We start from the raw sequence: 23658 nt of genomic DNA on the forward strand, positions 1-23658 counted from the left end.
CAGTAGACCCACTCTTATGAATCCATGACCTGCCCATCCTCCTCTGTTCAATACAAAAGATGAGTACCATGGCCCCCACCATGGTGCTCCAATCCCCCAACTTTTGATTATATTCATCTAATGTGACAATATAAAATCATTATCCAGCATTTGTCTTGTGTACTCAAAGTGCATTACAGAAATTATTATGCTAGTTGTCAAGTTGCCCAGTGCAGGAGAGATCATGCAGGTCAGGATGCCTCCTTACCTCCTCAGCATTGGAGTCCCTGTAGTATCTCAGGCTCGAGTCTGTCAGCACAAACCAGTGCTTCGTCCACTGCAGACACAACCATTAGGGAGAAGAGGGGACAAGACAGGGAGGGGGAAGGAGAGCTATATTAAAGAGATATCAAGGAAGTGCGTTGCACTTAATGGCTTTCTAAAGCCGATGCTCAAAAGTCAGGCACAAATCCGGCTACCCCACTTCTTGCAGGAGATCTCCCCTGATTCCCTTTTCTTATCCATCCAATGAGATACAAGCAGAGTCTGATGGGAAGCATGCAATAGAGATTCTGGAATACACAAAGCATGCCGGGTAAAGTAGTAGTTAAAATTTCATTTTTATGAACAAAGTCTTCTCAAGATCTCCGCAAAGCATCCATCTCATTGCACCCCAAGAGGAAATTCTAAAATTGCTCAAATGCTTTGCTTTGTGTCCACTTCCCAATTTTTAAGAACCTAGTGCAGTTTCCACCCACACTGGCAAACAAAATCATTACTTTCAGCCATGAAGCAAAGCTGGAAGCGGTTCCCATCCCTGCTTCTTCAACAAGGATTGTAGCAACAATGCTGACAGAGAACTTCACAGCTCAAAACAAGGACAGCTGCAAGATGTCTCCTTTTTCTCTATCCTCAAGCTTACCTCTCCAGGCTCTTCCAATATGGACATCCATCCCTTCTTGAAATTGAGAAGGTCTGGCTGGAAAAGAGAAGACCACACAGAGGTTTAATAAGTGCCCGGGATTAAGAGAGAGATTTGGAAATCCAACATAAATCTGCAAGTCTGAATAGAGCCAGCCTAAGGTTGTGGCGGGGAAGCAGGTTGTGTCAGCTTAGTGGCTCTCCATTACAACAGAGCAGTTTAAAAATTGTTTGTAAAAGCTGGGGAGGGGGAGAAAAGTGGGGGGGGGGGGGCGGCTCTGCAGATCCGGGTCCGAGGTTTAACTGCAGCTTCAAAAGAGCTTAGAAAAAGAGACAAGTGTATCAATGAAAACATCCCAGAGAAGCACTTAAATTTGCCAACATGTTAATTGGAGAGATCTCTGGATGGCCACTGTGGAGACAGGGTACTGGATCAGATGGAATCAGCAGGGCTCTTCTTGTGGGGGTGCTGGGCCACCCGGATTTTTCATGTGCCCCTCTCAAAAATGCCAGAGTCGACAGCTTCAGTTAGGCCTAGTTACCTCAGCACCAGGACTAGCATAGCTCAGTAACCCGGGGGCTTCTTTTGATGGAGGAGGGGCAGTTGTTCTCAGCATGCAGCGTTCTTACTAACTGCTATTAGCCAAGTAGAATAAATGGGTGCCGCTTTGTAACAACAAAGACCTGCAGGTAGTTTCAACCGAGCATTAGCTTTCATGGACAAGGACCCACTTCATCAGAGGCTAAATTGGCCCTGCGGGGAGCAGAGTGGAGAGGTCAGTTGAAGGCAGATGGAAGGAAAACATTCTAATGTTCTTAAAGAGACAGAAAATATCTGAAGTGGCGTCTTGATACATACTGTGTGAGGAAATCATAATCTATTAAGACTTTGGTCAATACACTCAAATTTCCGTCTCCAAGATAGCCTTGTTAGTCTTTTGTGGGTGCAATAAGTTAATGAGTGGCACTTTGAAACGAACTGTAGATTGTTATTATTATTATTTACACAAACAAGCATTAGCTTTCATGGGCAATGATGACCTACTTTATCAGATGCCAAATTGGAAATTAGGTTGGAATTAAATTGGAGTTACTTGCCCAGCACTATAGGGATGTCCTTTGGTTCTAATGTTTGGACTTTGTTGGACTAAAATGCAACGGACAAGAATAAATAAGTAGATGTGAACAGAGAGCTCCCCCTACTTACCAACAGAATGTCAGAGACTTAAGAGAAATATTTTGATACCACCTGCCTGAGATACAGATCTTAGACAAACATGTCTACTAAAGGCCAAAGCAAGAAGGCATCCCCTTTCATTATAGGATGTTCAGTCCCCAAAGGTTAAAGATAATGCACAGCTGCTTGACCCAGGAATCCATATCTGCACTGCATGCTTAGTGTCCCAACTGCTATAGAGCCTGATTGCACTGAGCCATCCACCCTTATAACAACCTTGGGGTAATCATTATCCTCCCTCCCAGTTCTGCAATAAGTGACTTGCCCAAGGGTATCCAGTGAATCCATGGCAGAGGTGGAACGTACACCCAGGTGTAACTCCTTGTCCCCCACTTCCCATGAAGTCATAGTCTCCCGATTCATGTCTCCCTTAACACACACCTGCAATATTTGTATGCCAAGTGGTGTTACATGATTTAGAAAACCTGTTTGGTGGATTAGACAACAGGCAGTAACTGACAATTCATTTCAAGCAGAAAACCAAACTGGAGATGACAGATGTATGTTATATATTCATTAGGGATGTTATGGAACATTCTAGATTGGGGCAGGGGGGCAGAAGAGAGCTAATAAACTTGATTGTTACTCAAATAAATTTGTTTAGTACTCAAATTGACAGCTCCTTACATCCCCCACTAAGCAACACACACACACACACACACACACACACACACACACACACACACACACACACACACCCCTCTACCTGTTCTTCACCCACAATGATGCAGTGGTTATTGAAGGCATTTGCAACTTAACTAATGGACAAACAGACATGGTTTGTCAAAGAACTGCACAAACCCTACCAATAGCTAATCTTTGGAAATAGGGTCCATTCATAACTTCCTTGAATCAGTAGTATGAGACTGAAAGACTGGCTTCTTTTGTCTTCACGCAAGAACAGAAGCTGCTTTTAAACTATTTTTTCCTAACATGTTAATTCAATAATATCCACTACTTCTTAAAAGGCATAGTTAACTTTCAACTTTGCATTACAGGAAATAAGCAAACAAGCATTTGCTTTGTTGAGTCCATGCACACAGATGAGTAAATTTAAAAATATTAGAATAACTTGCCCAAGGCTATAGGACAAGAAAGATCTGAGACTACAAATGTTCTTCTTAAAATGCAATGAGCAGAGCCCCTCCCACTACTAGACTCACACATCTCCCTCCCTCTCTCCTGGTGGCAAAGCTCTTATGCATCAACATGAATGGGGTGGATACGGTTCTAAATCAAAGAGGTAAGGCTAGGCATACAATCTCTCATCAGACTGCTGCACCCCAACCAGTTTTCCGTCCCAGTTCTGAAAAGCTGACATGGGAAGAGTGCCTTATTGCTTCACAAAACCAAGAAGGACAACTCAGCACACCACCTTCCAGCTTAAAAAATAAAATAAAATCAGTATAAAGTGATTAACTATTGGGATAGATTATAAGAGACAGGAATGAAAATAGAGGGACAAAAGGAAGGTTTCTAAAGCAGCTGTCTAGATGCTGCCCTTCAACAAGTGAAAAGGTCTCCCCCCATCGCTCCTTTAGATATGGGGCCCTAACTCAAGAGTAGAGCATCAAGGGTTTTGCATACAGAAGGCCCCAAATTCAATCCCTGCCAGATAGGGCTGGGAAAGAGTCCTGCCTGAAACCTTGGAGAAGCTGCTGCCAGTCAGTGCAGACAATACTGGGCTTGGTGGATCCATGGTCTTACCTCACTCAGTAGGCAGCTGCGTCCTATGTTTCTTCACAGACCCCTATAAGCAAATTTTAAGATGTGCATCTTGTCTCCATGGCCACCTTCTGATGCTCTCTACTTTTCACAAGGTTTCAGGTTGCTAATGCATCATTAACTGCCTCTACTCCCCACCTCAGGGAGAGTAACAACAGGTTGCTTACCTGTAACTGAGGCTCTTCTAGTGGTCATCGGTCTGTTCACACACGGGCTCTGTGTAAACCTTTACTCCCCCTCCCTCCCCAACCAGGTCCAGTGCACAACCCAAACCAACCAGTTCACAACCCAAACCATTCCCAGAGCGACAAGGAAGGCTTGCGTCTTGCCCAAACCCAATGTCTCAGATGGGTTGGACGGAAGTAGCCACACTTCTGAATGCAGATGAAGTCTTAATATAGATCTGGCTGTGCTACTGTCCAGAAGGGAGTTCACCACCTCTTTCTCTATAGTAGAGAGACAGCCTCACTTCCCAGAAGAATGGATAGCCCTGAAGTTCCTAAAGGAATCCAACTGGCTTGTATTGTTTCTTTACGATATTTATACCCTGGCCCCTCCAGTGCACTACTGCTCAGGGTGGCTTGCACCATTAATAGAATGGATACAATCTAGAACTTAAAACACTAATATTTGTTTTTAACTAAGAGACTAGGCTCTAGTTACACTGGACCAGTGACACTCTCACCCCCTAAAGGCTGCCTTGACATGACTGGAGAGAACTGGAAGATACAAGGGAGCATATCCATACCAGAGAGCTGTCTCCATCAAGATGGCCATTCACAGGTAAGTTGTCCAGTGGTCCAAACTGCCACATCCTCCAGCCTGGAAGAGGGTAGCGTAGAGAGCAGCTTGGCACCTGAAAAGATGCTCACTTCCCTCTTGGGCTTCCAATACTTCCAAGAAGGCATCCGCTGAGCACCAGGTGTCTCTGCAAACCCAGGTGTCTCTGCAAGCCTGGCTCTCTTGCAGCCCAGCTAGGCGAAACTTTCCCTGCTTTCATCTCCCAAGGCTGAGTTCTTGGGTTACACCCAAGGTTATGGCAGACGGCAGCGGAGAAGCAGGGCTCGCCCCAAACGGTCCATCCTGATTGGATGCAGGGGCGGGCCACCTGTTGCTACAGTTGTGAATCCCAGCCTATCGCTGGCCTACTTGGCTGGGGTGTCCGGTTACAGGGACTAGATGTCAACAGGAAGGGGGGAAAAGAAAACCCGCATGGAAACTAGAGCTAGATGACCGAGGCTTCCTCTCTCTTCACCTCCACCACTGTCAAACATTGGGAGAAAGATGGGGAGGGGCAGGCAAGATAAAATCAACAGTTTGGATCAAAGTCTGCATGTCCAGGCTGGGTTTTTCCTCCTTCATGTTCAAATAATCCATTCCCCATGTAAATACATCTGTGCTAGCAGCACCATTGCCCCCATTCCAGAGGTAATTAAATCTCATGACCCAAGAGTCGGAGGAGGAAGAACATTGCAGGAAAGGAGCAGACAGAACTTGAAAGAAAAATCTATCAAGTCTGTAGCACTGACACAGGGGCCAGAGGGGGTGGGGGTGACTGCGAATGGTCAAACCAGCATATCTGTACCCCGCCCCAACTCACATCTCTGGGCAGTTTACAACCAACATTAAAATGAATTAACACATTAACACAGTTAAGTATGAGTGAACAAATACAGCCTAAGAGTCTCTTTAAAAGTTGTCAGAGATAGGGAGACTCGGAGTGCATGCCAAAGGCTTGAGGAGGCAACAGAGAAGGCCTGTCCCCAGTAGCCAGCAGACAAACTGGTGGCAACTGCAGATGGACCCCTCCGGATGATCTCAAAAGGGTGGTGGGACTCATAATAAAGATGACATTAGACATGTCCAGTGTTCCCTCTAAGGCGTGTGCACTGCCAAGTTTTTTGATGTCCGCTCATCTAATTTTAGATCCTACTCGGGTTGAATCAAGAAGGCCCCCTTCTGAATGCACATGCGTGCACACTGCCTTGATACTGCCACCCAGAACAAAACTTATTCCACACACAGATGAAAAAAAAATTAGAGAGAACACTGGACACGTCCATTGCAATATTATTTCAAAGACAGCACTACACTTCACCAGGTGCATAAAGTGGGCTAGAAAGGCAATAGGAATATCTAAATCCGCCATATAAAGAGAGCGGGAGCTTGAGGAAGCATATTGGAAAGAGAAACCAAGTTAACTAGTAAAAACCACACATGGTCAGTTCTAAAAAGATGGCTGCCAGCCCATTCTAAATGCGAGGAGGAAAATAAGAACATAAGAACAGTCCTGCTGGATCCGGCCCAAGGCCCATCTAGTCCAGCATCCTATTTCACACAGTGGCCCACCAGATGCCGCTGGAAGCCACAGACAGGAGTTGAGGGCGTGTCCTCCCTCCTGCTGTTACTCCCCTGCAACTGGTACTCAGAGGTATCCTGCCTTTGAGACTGGAGGTGGCCTATAGCCCTTCAACTAGTAGCCAGTGATAGACCTTTCCTCCATGAAGTTATCCAAACCACTCTTAAAGCCATCTAGGTTGTTGGCCGTCACCAACAGAAAAAGGATTAGCCTCACTAGGTACTAAGTAGGATGCACATAGGGCTATAGAGACAAACCAAATCAATACCAGTTGTTCCCCCCTTTAAAAAAAAAAAATCTAAGATCTAGTAGTTATTCTGTTCTGCTTCCAGCACTGAGCAGAGCATACAGCAGGGCTGCACAATTTTGGCTCTTCTACAGATGCTGGCCTACAACTCCCATAATCTCTGGCTATTGACCACTGTGGCCGGGGATGATGGGAGTCGTAGTCCAAAAACAGCTGGGAGGGCAAAGTTGAGCAGGCCTGGCATATAGACTTCTTATGATGCAGAGCAGAAGTAAACAAGAAACCATTGAAGACAAATGGTTGTCTTCATATTTACAAAGCTGAAGTTTAATTTTAGACAGGGCAATAAAAAGCCAAACCGGGTAGTATTACCTAGTGGCTAGAGGGCACAGATCAACACAGTGGGCTGGTTTAGGAACATAGGAAACTGCCATATACTGAGTCAGACCGTTGGTCTATCTAGCTCAGTATTGTCTACATAGACTGGCAGCGGCTTCTCCAAGGTTGCAGGCAGGAGTCTCTCTCAGCCCTATCTGGGAGAAACCAGGGAGGGAACCAGGTTTCAATGACACTTTGATCATTCCAGTTCAACACAAAGGGGAGGCATGTTGGCATGCATGCATGCTTCCCACCCCCTCACATCAGAATCCCATCATCCAATTGGTGTGTGTGGGGGGGGGGGGGCGGCTGTTAGTCTGAAACACTCTATTTGGCTCAGGACAGCTATCAAAATCAAACAGATACACTATAAAAGCAATACAAAACTAACAAAATAGAAACTACCTAAACACAAGCCTATGATTATAACCAAATTTTAAAAAACAAGCTAAATAAGTTAAAGTTAAAACCCACCAGATATAAGCTGCAGCTAAAATGTCAAAATGCCTCTCTAAAGAGATGGGCCTTCAGCGGCTTCTGGGAGGGTGTTCCAAATGGAGGGCCAAAAAGGCCCTGTCTCTATGGGAGGTTCAAATACCACTCAGTACTTGAACCATGCATAGAGGGGGCAGTCCAGATACATTGCACAGAACAGTGCGCCAGGGAGGGGAGATGAGCACTCTCGCTTTCCTTGCACGCAGTTATGATGGCCAGTTCAAAGCAGCATCTGAACCAGTCCAGTGTTTGAGGAAAATCTGGTTCCCAATTTCTTTGGTGTAAGGGTAAAGTCTAGCTTAATAAAATTTACTGTATTTATCTGAATCCAAGACTAGGTTTATTCCAAGTTTTTTGATATCAGAAGTCGGGGGGGGGGGGGTTCGCCTTAAATTCGGAGTCATCTTCGATTCCAGTCAACACAGTAGAGTTTTGTCCTGAACATGCACACTAACTTCCATTCAGTTCTCTCAGTCTTCAAGAGTAGAAAGTAGTGTTTCCTGTATGAAGGATTCCCAGATGTTGACTACAACTTCCAGCATTCCCAGATGCAATGGCCTTTGGCTGGGGATTATGAGAGTTGTAGTCAGCAACATTTGGGAACCTCTCTTACAGGGAACACTGTAGAGACACTTCTCATGTTTTTACATCTTTCCTGATCCTCATGAAAACTGGTATATAGGGTCAATGCATCAGTGGACAATTAACCGCCTATGATATGACTGCAGTCAAATATTCCAAGAAGACAAGAATGCCACTGCGTAAGTGGAAGCTTTAAAAAAAAAAATCCATTATTGTGTAAGTCAATAATGGATTTGTTCATAACTCAGAACACACACAGCTCCCAAGAGGGAGAATTTGTTTGTATGTGCAGCTTGGGGATTTCATTAGCGTAATATGGGACATGAAAACACTTGTTTGCAAGTCTGGGTGTTTTAAGTTGGGGGAGTGCCTGTAATGGCTCTCATATTTAGCAAGGGAAGAGCACCTGCCCTTATTCATCCCAGCTTAGCCTTTTTTCCCCCCCAGTGGCTGTTGCTGGTATTTTCACTACTGGCTCTCTTTTCTGTCTTGTTCTTTTAGAAGATGGTTTCCTATCCCAATGGGGCCCACCGTTTTCTCATTTCTCTGCTACATAAACCACTTTTGTTTAGTCTTCAATAGGGTATTGCATTACAAACAAACAGAACCACAAGCAGTCGAGTTAAACCCAAAGGCTGCACTTCACGGCCAACAAGGCATGAATTAAAGGCAAGAGAGAGCCAAGGACACATCCTGACAATTGGGGTGAGAAACATGAGCACAGTCTAAACATCTGCTGGCGCATGAATATCAAACCATCACCATTTCAGCACTACATGGCCAGAGGGAAGAGCCACAATAACCTTGTTCAAACTCAGCAGAACATAGTCAGGATTGGTTAGTTCAGATCCACTCTCCATTTTCAGAAGCATCTTTTTAAAAGGCAATGATGAGTCAGAGGAAAAGGCAGTAAGTTCTCTTACTCACACACACCCCTTGCCATAGTAGTGGTTGAGCAGTGGCAGGGAACAGCCATAGGTAGCAGTAGACATTAGCCTTATTCACACACATGTTCAACACAATCTGTGTACCGTGCATGCATCTAAAGGTCAGTACGCATGAACAGCAAACATCACATGATGAGCAACACGCAAACAGTAGTACACTTCCTATCTGTACCCTGCATTGGAGGGGGACTGTACACAGGTACAGGTTCACTAAATAAATACATGCACAGCAGGGTTTGTCAAATCCCAGGCGCCAGGAAGCCATGGCATCTAGACTAGGATATTCAAAGGCAGAGTTATTTCATAAAATATTTGTTCACGGCAGCCCTGTTTTCTGCTCTAAGTATGTTACAGAAGGATCTCATTATCCATGGGGGTTCCATCCTCACAGATTGCATCAGGTAATGAAACTGCGGATAATGGGGCATTGAGTCTATGGGATTGTGGAGGTTAGGTTCCTAGATTAAGAAAACAACCCCCAAAGCACCTGCAAAAATGGGCCAAATAAAGTGCCCTATCGGGCTCCGTGGGCCTTCAGGAATCCAAGGATGCCCGCCACAAGTCCAGATGTCCCCAAAATTCAGCAAATAATTGTGGTTTTGTGTTTTTAAAAACAAAAATGGACCACAAAATGGCGGCCAGAAATGACTTCCAAGGTCATTTCCGGCCACCCCTCAACCCGTGAATACCCAAATATAACTGCTTATTTTCAGGTTTTTCTCTGTGTATGCAGAGATTGGATGTCCATTACCCGGCCACGGATAGGCGAATTGTGAGGCATGCCTGTACTTGTAAAGGGGATAACAAGAAGCCCATTTATCACCACCCATCCGTAATGTCTATCACTAACTCCAGTACATGTCTATCACTAACTCCAGTAAAACCAGAACTGTCTGGTTCCTAAATGTTTGGGCTGGCTCCTAGATCAAAAGAAAGTCTGTCAAGGCCTGATGTGCAGTCACTCACACAAAACACATCTGGGTGTGTATAGACACCTGTACACACATACAACAGGATATTCAAACAGGGCTATTGAGCTTGTGATTAGCCACACATTTCTATAAATAAACTATTTTCCCCCACCCCATGATTTTCCTTGGGAGTAATTTTAAAATAAACAGAATTGGAGTATTCTCTACAAGACACCAATTCTGGATAATCGCCGACTTCAAAATGGACTTCTTGGAATTGTAGCATCAGTTTCATTTCAATTATTGCAACCAAGACCCAGTTGGAATCTGTTCAAACGTATTCTAGTTGTATTTGCATTTGATGCATTAGAAGTGCTGTGATATCACTGCCCAAACCCAGAGCATCAAAACACTTATCCAGTCCTGCTTCGTTCTTGGAAGCCTCCATCACATTCCCTGTTAACCACCAATGTCCACATCACTGCTTCCAAGAAAAAAATCATGAGGAGTTTTGCAAGAAAATCCCTAGGTATTTATAGGGCTACAGAAACATGAGCAAGCCGTGAGTGATTAGAAATGGATAACTCTAGCAAGTTACACCCAGATTTCAGAAAGGGCCGAAGGAATGCAGTGTATGTAATATTTTTCCATTTTGCAGCCAAATATTGTACTGTTTCCATGGCATTCTATGTCCAAATAAACCAGGCCATCAATATTCGAAAGCAAGATAACATGGAAGGAAAAAAAATCACATAGACATCAAAAGGTTGAGACAGAGAAATTAATAAGGACATATGGTACATCAGGCATTTTTCCTAATGGAAGGAGAAAATTTAAAAGTTAGACAATATTTGCAGGACACACTAAATTAGGAAGAATAACTAGGGACCAGGTTTTGGCTTGTGGACTTGCATTGATGTATATAGCTAAGCAAGGATAGATAGAGAGAGACCACTGGTTGAAGATCCTGAAGAAAAACCAAGAAGTAGCTCTGGTAAGAACTAATATCTCTACAACTGAACTAAATTTGATCCAAATTAGTTAGGCAGTTCACAAGTTAGCCCACTTGCGCCTCAAACGTCCATGTGTCTGCCATCTGGATGACATCACCACAAACTACATCATTGAGATGTCTCTACAACTGTATCCAATTTAGTTCATATTGATGCAGGCAATGCGAAGTTGATGCGGGGAATGGGGAAAACACACATACAATGCCGAGTGATCTCATTAGCTCTTTCCTTAAAGAAAGCAGGCTAAAAAAAAAAAGGAATGGTAAGTCAGCAGCTCTCAAACTTAGGTCCCCAAATGCTGGACTTCAATTCATATCTTTCCTAGCTGCAATGGTCAAAGGCCACTGTGGATAATGAGAACTGTGGTCCAATATCATGCAGGGACTCAAGTCTGAGAATCCCTGTCCAAGGTTTGATAGTTTTTGCTATCCCTGAATAGTGGTGGTAGCTAGGCATTTAATATTGGGAATCAGCTTGTTCTACTGCTGTGTTTCATGCTACGTCTGCTTTTAAATGCCACGAGATCACCAGGAGCAGAGAGAAAGAGAGAAAATGAGAATATGAACCAAATTGGGTACAACTGCAGGGACACCTCAATGGTGCAATTTGCGATGATGTCATCCACCCCAATTCAACATGATGGACGCATAAATGTGTGAGGCGCAAGTGAGCTAACTTGTGAACCACCTAACCAGTTTGAACCAAATTTAGTCCAGTTGTAGGGATAGTGAAAGCAAAGTAGGCAGATTAGTTCTTCCAGAACTACTTGTTTATCATATGCTGCCTTAAGTGGTGTTTTGGTTTTTTTTAAAAAACACACAAAAGAATCAGCAGCGTTGTATGTAATGGAGTGACAACAACTGCAGACCAATGTTCTCTCTAGTTTTCTTCATCTGTGTTTGGAATGAGTTTTGTTCTGGGCGGCATTATCAGAGCAGGGTGTGCGCATGTGCATTCAGAGTTGGACCTTCCCAGTTCAATTTGAGCAGAATCTAAAATTAACTGAGTAGACATCAAAAAATGTGTGAGTGCAAGCGCACGCCTTAGAGGGAACACTGCTGCAGACAGCATTCCTATAGTAACAAAAAAGCCTGCTGAAGCACCACAAGCAAAACCACAGCAGTGGGGAAGAGGTCAAACTGCAGTCACATTTTTCAAAGCCTGACGTGGCATTATCTGGTGCAGCCCTTGTAAATAAGACCACAAGAGTTCTCCACCCAGACAATAGCTGTCAGAGAGGCAGCTGGGATACTCCGTTGCAGCAAAATATGAGAGTCTTCTGGCCCCTTGAAAACTACCACATTTATTGCAGCATGCAGTACTGCATTTGACATTTAACATTTATTACAGCCTGCACAAGTTGTTGTGACCCTGCCTGCCCAAAGGAAGGCTTCCTTGGGGAACAATCAGCTACTGCGGATGCAAGCAATAGAATGGCATCTCTTGTCCATCAACGATCAACTACTTCCTATCCCTTCTTAGGCACAAGGTGGCCAAACGGTGAGCTCCGGTCTTTCTATGCGTTCCATCAAGAGTTCAGAAGAAGCAGATCAGGGCTGCACAGCTTTAGCCCTCCAGCTGGTTTTGGACTATAGCTCCCATCATGCCCAGCCACAAGGGCCAGTAGCAAGGGATTCTGGGAGTTGTAGTTCAAAATCTGCAGGAGGACCAAAGTTGTGCAGCTTTGCAGCAGTGTTTCCTGTATGAGGGATTCCCAGATGTTGCACAACTCCCAGAATCCCCAGCTGCAATGGCTGGGGATTCTGGGAGTTGAAGTCAACAACATCTGGGAATCCATTTTACGGGCAACACTGCACTGCAGTAAGTCATAAGACTCATAGAACCATGGAGTTGGAAGAGATCGTGGAAGACCTTCAAGTCCAAACCCTTGCTCAGTGTAGGAATCTGCTACAACATCCCCGAAAACTCCCCATCCAGCTTCTGTTTGAAAACCTCTGGTGAATGAGAGTCCACCACTGCATGAGGCAGACTGTTCCACTGTCAAACAATTCTTAGTTTGGAAATTCCTTCTGATGTCTAGGCCAAATCTGCTTGCTTGTCATTTCAACCCACTGGTTCCAATCCTGTTCTCGGGAGCAACCAAGAACAAGTCTGTTCCATCTTCCATGACAGCCCTCCAGATATCGGAAGATGCCTCACCATTTCAGGCAGCACTGAAGTACAAGGGGAGTCACAATGCAGTGCCCCCAAAGAGATCTCGCTCAAAAGTTCGATATGATAGGATGCTGCAAGAGAACATAGGGAAAATATATGTAATTTAAAAGACAAGCTAGAAATTAGGTTGGGAAAATGCCACTCTAAGCTCAACATTTCATGAGTTTGAAGGCATGAACAACAACTCAATTTTGGCTTAAACTGTGCTTAAAGAGTGTTGCATTTCATCTGCAAGACACTATGCTGCTGGACACAGGAACAAAAAAACCCAATACTGATCAGGGGGCTGAAGGAGGCAAGAGGAGATTAGAAGAAGAATTAAATGTGCTTAGCCCAGCAAAATCTGGACTACAGGGGACATGATAATAGTGTGAAAGTATGCAAAGAATGTAAACACCAAAAGGAGGAAAGGAATTGCTTTGGATGATACAAATGGGTAGAAGGAGGAACAAGAAAGAATGTTCATAAGGCATTTATAGATATGTTGAAGCCAGGAGCAGGCTTGTAACTAGGTAGGATAAAAAGCCGCTCGACATCTCATGATGGGAGGACAAATATCTTTCATGCCAAGAATGAGAGCTAAACCTCAGTGGACGATGCTTTCATACAAGGCCGATTTGGTTCTGGTACATTTCCCACCAGGAGGTAGAAGTGAAAACAACAACAACTAGAAAATGATCCTGGAAGGAAAAATAAACTTTGCACCACTAGCTGAGGGACAGAGGAAAATAGGTGGGTTGTGGCATTTGGTCCACAACACCAGCAGAAGGCAGTGTGGTGCAAAGGGTAGAGCAGGAGCTTGGGCTGTGGGAAACCAACGTTTTAATCCCTGATCAGTAATGAGTTGTACCACATTTTGTGGGGAAGTTGTCATGTTTGCCTACTTCAGAGTACTACTACTATCTTTGCCTACTTCAAAAGGTCGTTGCATGGATTAAAGCCCCCGGAACAAAGCTAAAAAAAACCACATAAAGCACTTCTAGCGGCATTATTTGGAGATGGGGCTGTAGCTCACTGGGAGAGCATCTGCTTTGTATGCCGAAGGTCACAGGTTCAATCCCTGGCATCTCCAGGTAGGGCTGGGAAAGACCCCTGTCTGAAAGCTGCTGCCAGTCAGTGTAGACAATACTGAACTAGATGGAGCAATGCTCTGACTTGGTATAAGGCAGCTTCCGATGTGCCTATCATTAGGTCATCTTGTCCTATGTTGGAGCAGAAAAACAGGCAGATCTTGGAAACAGGAGAATAGAGCCTTGGAGTCAGGCAGTATATAAAATTAAATAAATCTCTTTTGATGTGTTAACCAAAAATGCGACCAACTAGTCAGTAAAGCTTATAGAGACAAAAATTAAGGTAAGCATACAAATTCTCCCCATCACCAATGAGTTCAGCAACAGGGCTTAGGGAGAGAGTAGACTTTATCATCTCGAGGACCCAAAAACATGTTCTGCTTCTGCCATGGACTCTATGTGCAGCCTGGGCAAGCCTTTTCCTTATTCTCATCTGGGAGTTTTCCCATATTGGAAATAGCTACCTACTACAAATGATTTCTGTGAATAAAGAATATTAAAATATAACAGGCACTCTGCAGATTGAAATGTTATACACATAATACAGTAATGACAACTAATTGGATGGATCTATGGAAACATATTGCCCTTTGCAGTAAGACTATGTACAGGCAATGGAGCAGGAATGAAAATCTTACTCTAAGAGACACTGGCTAACATCAGTCTACTTAAAGAAGTCCCACTGAAAATAAAAAGGAGAAGTTAGGTATGCCTAACTTGTCCTTTTAATTTTAATGGAAATTATTTGAGCACACTTAATCAGGATGTGAACCACTGAGGAAAAGGCATTCATGGCCCCCGTGCAGTCATGCCAACACAATTCCTGCTCCCTAAACTCTATGTTATTTGCAGAAAAGAACTGCTTCCAGTCTGTAATTGACCTTAAACAGTCTTTTGATACTTGTAATAACAGAAGCATTGCTACCAATGTACCTTCAATTGTGTATATCTTCCAACATCCCAGCAACCGGCATAAGAAAGCCCCGATTATGCTTACCGGGAGCGAGAGTGCAGATCCCCATAAGAAAAATCCTTGGGATTCAAGCTGCATAGAATCAGCAGTCGCTCACCTCAGCCGTACACCACCACCCGAAAAGCAAACAATACTTAGTATCTAGTATATGGAAACACAAACAAGCACTACCTTTATAAAAAGAGTCGTGAGACAGACAGGGATGAGATAGGAGGAGGATGCAATGATGGTTACAAAAGAGAAAGCAAACATAACATGCTATTCCTGGTTTAGGTTTTAATTCTTTATTCTTCAGTAATCCTATTCTGAAGAAGGAAAAATTAGGACAGCTAAGGGGCAGAGGAAAGACAGGATGGCTTCTCATGATAAAGCAGCAAGTGTAGTTCTGCTTCTTGGAGAGCGACATCTCGGGTACAAGCTGCAAGTTCTGCTCCTGGCATGTCATGTAGACTTGCCAATGTTGGACGGTCAAGCAACACTTCGCCACCCAACATCAGTAACCAAGATTTGAAGTTGGGTGTTGGTGGAGGGAGGTGGTGCTTGGCCATCCGACATTGGCGAGTTCACACGACACACCGGGAGCAGAACTTGCGGCTTCCACCAGGAGTCCTTGCACACTGGGAACTGGTAGCGGGCTGAACTGGACTCACTGCCATCTCGTAAGAAGCACCCCCACTGAAAAGAGTCTTCCTGCATTTTTTTTTTAAAGCCTTGATGCCTCCTAATTTGAAAGTGACTCTTTCCTAATTTGAACTGTGACCTCTGCTAGGGTCACAGTTACTTTTAGCATATTTGAGCCTCGCTCTGGGATGTTTTCCAGCTCCATAGTGCAGCATCACAATACTAGCAATAGATTTTTTTTTTTAAAAACCCACTCTCTCACTTTTGAGAAATAATGTGGGAAGGTTAGTAAGCAAGCTTTCTTGAAAGAGTCAGACTTTTCTCATGCACACACCCCAAGGAATCTCTGCTGACCACCTTTCCCTTGTCAGAGAATAACTCACAGGGGTACCAAAATGGTTAGGATACTTCCACATGACCTGGAGAAATTAAATTGGGAATACTTGTTCTGAGGAACGGTGATTTCTCATAAAATAGAAAGACGGAACATCTGTTAAGTCTTGAGATGTATAATCTGAAATAGTGAGGTTTCAAAACCATCTAGAAAGCTGGAATTTGGTACTACACACATTAGTTTGACACTGATTACTAGGAAAGTCTGAGAAGTAGGCTTTAAAAAAAGACACTCACATTACTACAACAAATATTTATATACTACTTATCAACAAGGAGTTCTCAACACAGTTTACATAGAAAGATAAACAAGATGGTTCCCAGTTCCCAAAGGGCTCACAATCTTTTAAAAACCCCAGCAACAGTTACTGGTGTGATGCTGGGATGGGGTGAACTGGGCCAGTTGCTCTCCCCCTGCTAAATATAAGAATTGCCACTTTAAAAAGGTGCTTCTTTGCTCAGTTAGCAGGCGTAACTAAGCTAGCACACAAAAGCCAAAAGATTCATAGAAGCCAGGATTATGCAAGCAAAGCAGCACACAGTAAGGACTACTATGCTCTGGGAGTTCTGTTGGCTTGTCACACCCCGACTCCAGAATCACTTCCAGAATCAAGGAACATGCAGCTATGCTGGTGGACTGCAAATTTTACAAGGGTCTGCAACGCATGATCAGGATGGGGTCCTGCTGAGAGTGCACCAGCCCCAACATCACTGAGAATGTCCTGATACACTGTGGGGCGTCCCTTAATTGTATGAGGTGAGCGTCCATCTGAATCACCCCTCTACGCATGCTCCAAATCCCTCAGGGTTTTGTTGTTTTTTTTAAACACGTGTAGAGGGGCAATGCATACAATTAAGGGATGCCCCAACAGCACATCTTCCAGTGACATCAGGGTGGACACACACTTGTCAGAACTGCATCCAGAAGACACGTTGTGGCTGGCACTTGTCCAAACTGGTCCCAACATACTATAAGCAAACTCCATTAACTGTGGGGTTCCATTCTTCACTACAACTGCTGATAAGAAAAACGCAGATAGTCGGGCATTAGGTCAATGGAATGAGGGGGAGGGTTTAGGTTCCTAGAGGCTTAAAAATAGAAAAAAGGTCAAGGGCAGAAAATAATGGAAACAAAGTGCCTTACAGGTGCTTCATGGGTCTGCAGCTGTCCTGCAATGCCCCCCAAAAACCCAAGATTGCCATTTTCCACAGGAACTATTTCCCCCCTCTTTTAAACCAGCGTGGTATAGTGGTTAGAGTGCTGGACTAGGACCGGGGAGACCTGAGTTCAAAAATCCCCATTCAGCCATGATACCTGCTGGGTGACTCTGCGCCAGTCACTTCTCTCAGCCTAACCTACTTCACAGGGTTGTTGTGAGGAGAAACCTAAGTATGTAGTACACCATTCTGGGCTCTTTGGAGGAATAGCAGGATATAACATGTAACAAACAAACAAACAAAACAAGCCACAAAATGGTGGCCGGAATGGACCTTGGAGATCTTTTCTAGGTACTCCCAAACCACAGATATGCTAAAATTAACTCTTTGTAGTCATCCCCCCTCCCTGCATATTCCAAGGTCAAGTGATTATGGATATGTGGATGTTGGTGAGGTTAATCTGTATGTCTGTATGCTGTGTTTGAACTGCTTATTTAATTTATATAATAACTGGATACAGTATTGTACCTGATGTTCTGACATCTATTGAGGTCCAAGGGGACTTTCTGCTCAACTTTGGCTGGTATTCCAGCTGTGTCCATTTATTTCTCAGTCAGGCTTGGCCATTCTTGCCTGTGTTACATTGTGATTAGGCTACTGTAATGCACACTGTGTGGGGTATTCTTGAAGGTCTTGTATCGATAGCTACTGCCCTCCTGATTAAACCTAATGGCTTTGTTAATGGAAATACAGTAGTGGGATTTGTGTCTCCATTCCACCCAAGGTATGAAGGGTGGGGCAGAAGGAGTTCACCTTCAAAATGCTTTCTGTGAATGGTAGGCCAATTGGAAGGATGTTAAAATAAAGTAATCAGCCACCATGAAATGATCTTGGGCACAGGCATCCAGATACTTTAGTGGGAACAAGCCCAAGCTAGCAAGAGAGAGACATCACTTGCCTTACTCCAACCTTGCGTATCTGATTAGATGGAATCCAGCACTCTTGGAGAGATTACACAGCTCTGTTCCTGCACTCTCAGCCAAGGCTTGGCTAAGGACCAATGGCATCCAGCCCCCACCCAACCCCCAGCAAGGAGGAAGAAAAATAAACATAGAAAGGGTAGACAGGATTAGGTAGGTTCCATGCCATTGCTATATGAAGGAGCGAGAATTCCATACAATTCCACCCTCAGGCTTCAAGAGGAGAAAAACCATTTCAAATGTCAGTTTCTTCCTCTCTCCCTCAATCAGCAGTTATCTTTGGTTTGAGTGCCAGGCGAAGGGGGGGGGGAGAGAATAGAGGAAAAGGAGTGGTGTCTCCAGGAAGGATAGGAAGGGCTGCAGGATGTTGCAAGGCTGTAGGAAGCCCACGCTGAGAGCTCAGGGTTACTGCTTTCCTCCGATAGGGATGTAAATCACTTGGTGCCTCCGTTCTTCATGCAGCTAACTGCAATGCAGACACCGTTACACTAGGCTAGAGATTCCTAATGATGGGTCCCCAGATGTTACTGGACTTCAACTCCCATTATCCCCAACCAAAGGCCACTGGGGCTGGGGATTATGGGCGTTGAGGTCCAACAACATCTGGGGACCCAACATTGAGAATCCCTACACTAGACAACCCTCATGGCCCAGCCAGTCTTGAAGTCTTCTTTCAACCCTATTTGGGTATCTCTCTCGTGCACAGACACACATGCTTACAGTTTATGCCAACAACCATTGTTCCCTCTAAGGTGTGCACGTGTGCTCACACTTTTTTTATGTCCGCTCAGTGAATTTTAGATCCCGCTCAAGTTTAATCAGGAAGGTCTCACTCTGAATGCCTAAGCACACACACTGCCTTGATACTGCCGCCCAGAACAAAACTCATTCCGCACACAGGTGCAAAAAATTAGAGAGAACACTGCCAACAACTATGGATAAGAGAGAGAAGAAAGGTTCTGATTATTTTTGCCACTTCTCCTACAGCAGGTTTATTCATCTCATGGCCAAGAAAGCTTTAGTTCAAATCAATTATTTTTGTATCTAATCAGCAAAACAAGAGTAGACAAAAGTCCACTATTGGTTGAATGATGTTTAATAAGCTGCATTAATAATCCATTCTAGACTATATCATTTAAGTTAGGCCCAAATATCTGTCCCGTTTTATTGGCTACTACAAAGAGTTTGGCCACACTATACAAAACAGCAGAATCCTGGTCCGAGAGGAGAAATCAAAACAAAACTCTTCTGAATGGTCTTCTTCAACCTGGAGGGCAGGTCGTCTTAAACCAGCACCACTGACGAAAGAGCATTGAAACATGCCAGCAAACACATTCTGTACGTAGTACTGTAAGCAAATAAGGTACCTTGCTGGTTTAGTGTTGAATAATTGGTCAGAGCTCTGTGGGTGCCAGGAGTTGAAACTGACTTGACAGCACACTTTACCTTTAAGAATAAAACTTATTTGAAACACAACTTAACTCGCTTTGACATGCGTTATCTAACAATCTTTGTCTGAGAGCTAATTTGGCTTGCTCACAACCCCATGCTATCAATAACACAGAAAATATCCATATGATTGTAGCTTTTCAACCAAGGAAACCAAATACTGCCCATGAGCCATGAACAGAGCTCCACCAGGGCCTCCTACCTTTACTGATAGCTGGGGACTCCAAAAATAGTGGGGGCTGTCACAGTCACACCCCTAAGAATCCAGGCAAATACAGGGCTGATGGGCCGGGCTGCGAAGTTCATTATTATTATTATTATTATTATTATTATTAATTTGATTTCGATACCGCCCTTCCAAAAATGGCTCAGAGCAGTTAGGAGATATAAATCAAACCAAATCAATAAATTAAATAGATGGCCAGGGAACACCGCTTTTCAACAAAAGTTTCCAAACTTTGCATACAGAAGGTCTTGGGGAGAAACTGAGACATTTTCAGTAGGGATGTGCGGATTGGTCCGGCGGTCGAACCGAACCACCCACCCCGCTGGTTCCATCGGACCAGAACCAGACCGCCGGGTCTGGTCTGGCAGGTCTGCGAGCTTTTTTTTTTTTTTTAAGTTTTAAAAGTAAAGGAAGTACTTGTAGCCCCTTGGGGGGGCTTGCTGAAGCCGCGGGTGTGTGTGTGTCCTCGCGGGTTCCCTCGCCCCCCCGCTGGCCTTCCTCATCACCACCGTGGCCGGGTGTGAAGTGTTTTTGGCCTTTTCGGGCCTCCATAAGAGCAAGCGGCCGCCGCACATGTGCAAATGCCCTCTGTGAGGCCACGGCCGCGGCAGTTATGAAGAAGGCCGGGGGGGGGGAGAGGGAACCCGCGCGGACACACACCCCCGCGGCTTCAGCAAGCCCCCCCAAAGGGAATACAGGTACTTCCTTCACTTTTATTTTATTTTATTTTTTAAAGTTCGCGGACTAGTCTGGGGGGGGTTCAATGGGGGCCGGACCGAACTGGCCCAGTTCCGTTCGAGGCCGGTCTGGCCTCGAACCGAACCAGACGGTTCTGTGCACACCCCTAATTTTCAGGTAGGAAAGGCTCCTCTCTGTAATCCTGGGGAGCAGCTGCCAGTCAGTGTAGTCAATACCAAGTCAGATGGACCAATCATCTGTCTCCGTAGAAGGCAGCTTGGTGTGTCCATACGGATTACATAGCTGCACAACTTCAGTCCCCCTGCAGATGCTGGATTACAACTCCCATAATCCCTGGTTGTAGGCCACTTTGGCTGTGGATGATGGGAATTGAAACCCAAAATAGCTGGGGGGGGGCCCCTGAAGTTGCACAGTCCTGGTTGGGTAGGTCTGCTGGAAAGTTGCAAGAAACTGCTTCCCAACGTGCTCCAGATTCACTCACCTTTGCAGAAACAAACCCCTCCCCCAGACCAGCCATACCCTCTTGCTGCCTCATCAGCATCTCCCACAAATTGTACACACCCCTATGCATTTTGCTCAGCGCACGTACAAGTCTGTGTAGAGTGCAGGCTCATGCAGTTACACGCACATATAGTAGTACACTCCCTATTTGCATCCTGCTTTTGAGGGGCCCTGTTCCTAGGTTCATTTCTAAAGTGATCACGGATACATTCACAGAAAAACACATACAGGCACCCGTATGCATATACAACATAATGTCTGAATAAGCTTTTTTGCCTCTTAAGGCCACTCCCCTCCCTCAAAGTCAATGAGCCCTTTTTAAAATAGATTATGGGAGCAGAGACAGAGCAAATAGCATAGGGTGTTTGCTGTTTTTGTACACAAGAACACCCAAAATGGGGGCTGAACCTTTAAAACTTCTACCTAGAGCTAGAGAGAAATCCCGCACAGAGTACAACGGAAAACAACAGGAAGGTTAAGAGGTGAGGCAGACCCAGAGGTCATGTCTCTCTAATCCTTTGGCAGCTTTTGAAAGAAAGAATTTTGGCATTTTTCAACCATTTTGTCCGACAGACAGCCACCCAAGGCTCCGGGATCCTCTCCCAATCAGCTGAATCTCTTCAAAATGAAGAGGGAGAGTCGACCCACTCCATTCCGTGACTATCGCACACCCACTCCCGGGAGGCCAGAGGAAGGGCTGCAGTTGTGCAAAGCTCGCTTTCTGAGCACCTCTGGCGGCCAGGACAGAAAGCGGTTTCCGCACGATCCTTCCCAGACATGCAAACAATATTCCCTTAACCTAGCAACAAAGCTAGTGGCTCTTCCTGGTTATAAACATGCCAGCTGTACCTCCCGCCCCCCCCACCTTTAAGGGGCCGAGGAAGGAGAGAAAAAATGGACAGTTTTCCCCCCTCTTTAAATCGAAGACAGTCACCTTTTGCGGAGGCATAAAATGTATGTCATCTAAACTGACATACACCGTCCAATACAATAAGCGGCCGAGAAGATACTGCGCTACCTACAGCGCGTGTATCGCCCTAGAAGACAACAGCCCCCTTGCACGATCACACTGAGGACACGCTATGCCGAATGGAGCAGAAGTAGGAAGAAAGTTCTAGGCTCACCCTGGGAGCAAAAATCTTGAGCAGAACCAGCAGAGCCATTCGAGAAACAAAGAGGCTTGGCCCGCATCCTATTCCCATTCGCGCCAAGTCCTCCGAGGGGAATCCCAGTCTTGGGGGCAACTAACTGGGGCGCAACAATCCCTACCTCTATACATCCTCCTAAGAAACATTTCCACAAATGGAGAAAAAGCAGCCCAGCAGAAGGACACTAACTAACCGTCATGGTGGGAGCTGGATCCAGCAGCAAAGCGCCTCCTTCCTTGTATGTTTTAAAACCGGCCAAATGAAGACAAGCCGAGCTCGCCCCCAGCAGCAGCAGCGATGCCCATTTCCTCCCCCGTTCGCCTCGCTCTCTCCCTCTTCGCTTGTCGTTCCAACCTCTTCTATCCGCCCAGAACAAACTTTTTCTCTTGCTTTTTTCAAAACTTCCTGGGAGGGCCCTTTCCAGCCAATGGAAAGCCATCGAATTGGAACTTTCGCGAGTCTCAAATTGTAAACAGCCAATGAAGAAGAACATGGGGCGGAGTCTGGCTGCCAAATGCAAAAAAAGGGTTGGGAGCGTAGCCAATGGGGAGGTGGGGGGAAACTGGAAAGGGGAAAGAAAAAAGAGAGACCTTCAGGACAAGTGGGAGGGACTTCGGCAGAGAGGCGCCGGGGACTCGAGTCCCCTTTCCTTTCCAGAATCCAGAGGGCGCGCGCCAGTGTAGTCGATGTGTCAGCCCGTTGGGATAGCGAGAGGAAGGAGCGGCTCCGTAGGCAGGTTGGACGGACAAACAGCGTAACCTACCTCTGCTAACTGGACAAACGGGCACCTTCTGAAGTGGGGGATCTTTTATGTAGCACTGGAAAACAACAGTTCCTATTCAGCCCAGCATACTCTCTTCAATGACTGTTAGTATCTCTTACTTTTGGGATATATAATGAACCCTTTTGGAACAGGAAACCATTTTCTGATACATTCTGCCATGTAAACTGCTCTGAGAAACGTGGTGTGTTTTTTTTAGTTGAAGCATGATATATAAATATTTTCTAATAATTTATGCAACACCACAGTCTCGCAGCCTATTACTGCCTAATTTGGAATGAGCACACTTGAAATAAGAGCCTCCCCATCTCTGGCAACTTTTAAAAAGGCAGTTAAGACATTTGTTGACCCAGGCTTTGTTTAGATTTACAGTTTTTAATAGTTTAACAGTTTTAACATTGGTTAAATTGTTAATTATTTTAAGGTTTTAATATGTACTGTGTTTATTATAGGCTGCCCAGAGACAGGGCAGCTGATGGATGGATACAATCAGAAGTTTTAGGCAGTATATAAATTTGTTAAGTAAATAATAAATAATCCCAGCAAAATTGCTGAGGACAAGATTTAAATATAAAATATGAATATACACTTCCAGAGAGAAACTGGCCAAATTAGTCTATTGCAGCAGCCACAACAAAAAAATTTTGTGGCACCTTAGCTAGTACTAAAAATGTATGTTGCATAAGTTAC

The 23658-nt window shown here is 44.8% G+C and overlaps 1 protein-coding gene and 1 long non-coding RNA gene across 5 annotated transcripts in view; one reads left to right on the forward strand and one right to left on the reverse strand.

Annotated features, from left to right (window-relative positions):
• TRIOBP (TRIO and F-actin binding protein) overlaps nucleotides 1-23658 on the reverse strand; it is an 89914-nt gene that overhangs the window by 24655 nt on the left and 41601 nt on the right. Inside the window, exons 1-3 of one of the 4 annotated variants that reach the window (XM_053257512.1) lie at nucleotides 22381-22582; nucleotides 902-958; nucleotides 248-316 (exon numbers count right to left, since the gene is read on the reverse strand). In XM_053257512.1, coding sequence (XP_053113487.1) covers nucleotides 248-316; nucleotides 902-958; nucleotides 22381-22386 — 132 coding nt within the window. In that variant the 5' untranslated portion in view covers nucleotides 22387-22582. Of the gene's footprint in view, nucleotides 1-247; nucleotides 317-901; nucleotides 959-1442; nucleotides 1583-4610; nucleotides 4692-22380; nucleotides 22583-23658 lie in introns of those variants that run through there. The other 3 variants (XM_053257515.1, XM_053257513.1, XM_053257511.1) reach the window with 3 other exon arrangements.
• On the forward strand, nucleotides 20485-23208 carry LOC128328011 (uncharacterized). The gene is made up of 2 exons (XR_008308944.1): nucleotides 20485-20537; nucleotides 21613-23208. It is a non-coding gene; the product is annotated as an uncharacterized LOC128328011 (long non-coding RNA).

The sequence above is a fragment of the Hemicordylus capensis genome, chromosome 5, assembly GCF_027244095.1.
Source record: "Hemicordylus capensis ecotype Gifberg chromosome 5, rHemCap1.1.pri, whole genome shotgun sequence".
In the NCBI taxonomy this organism is placed as follows: domain Eukaryota; kingdom Metazoa; phylum Chordata; class Lepidosauria; order Squamata; family Cordylidae; genus Hemicordylus; species Hemicordylus capensis.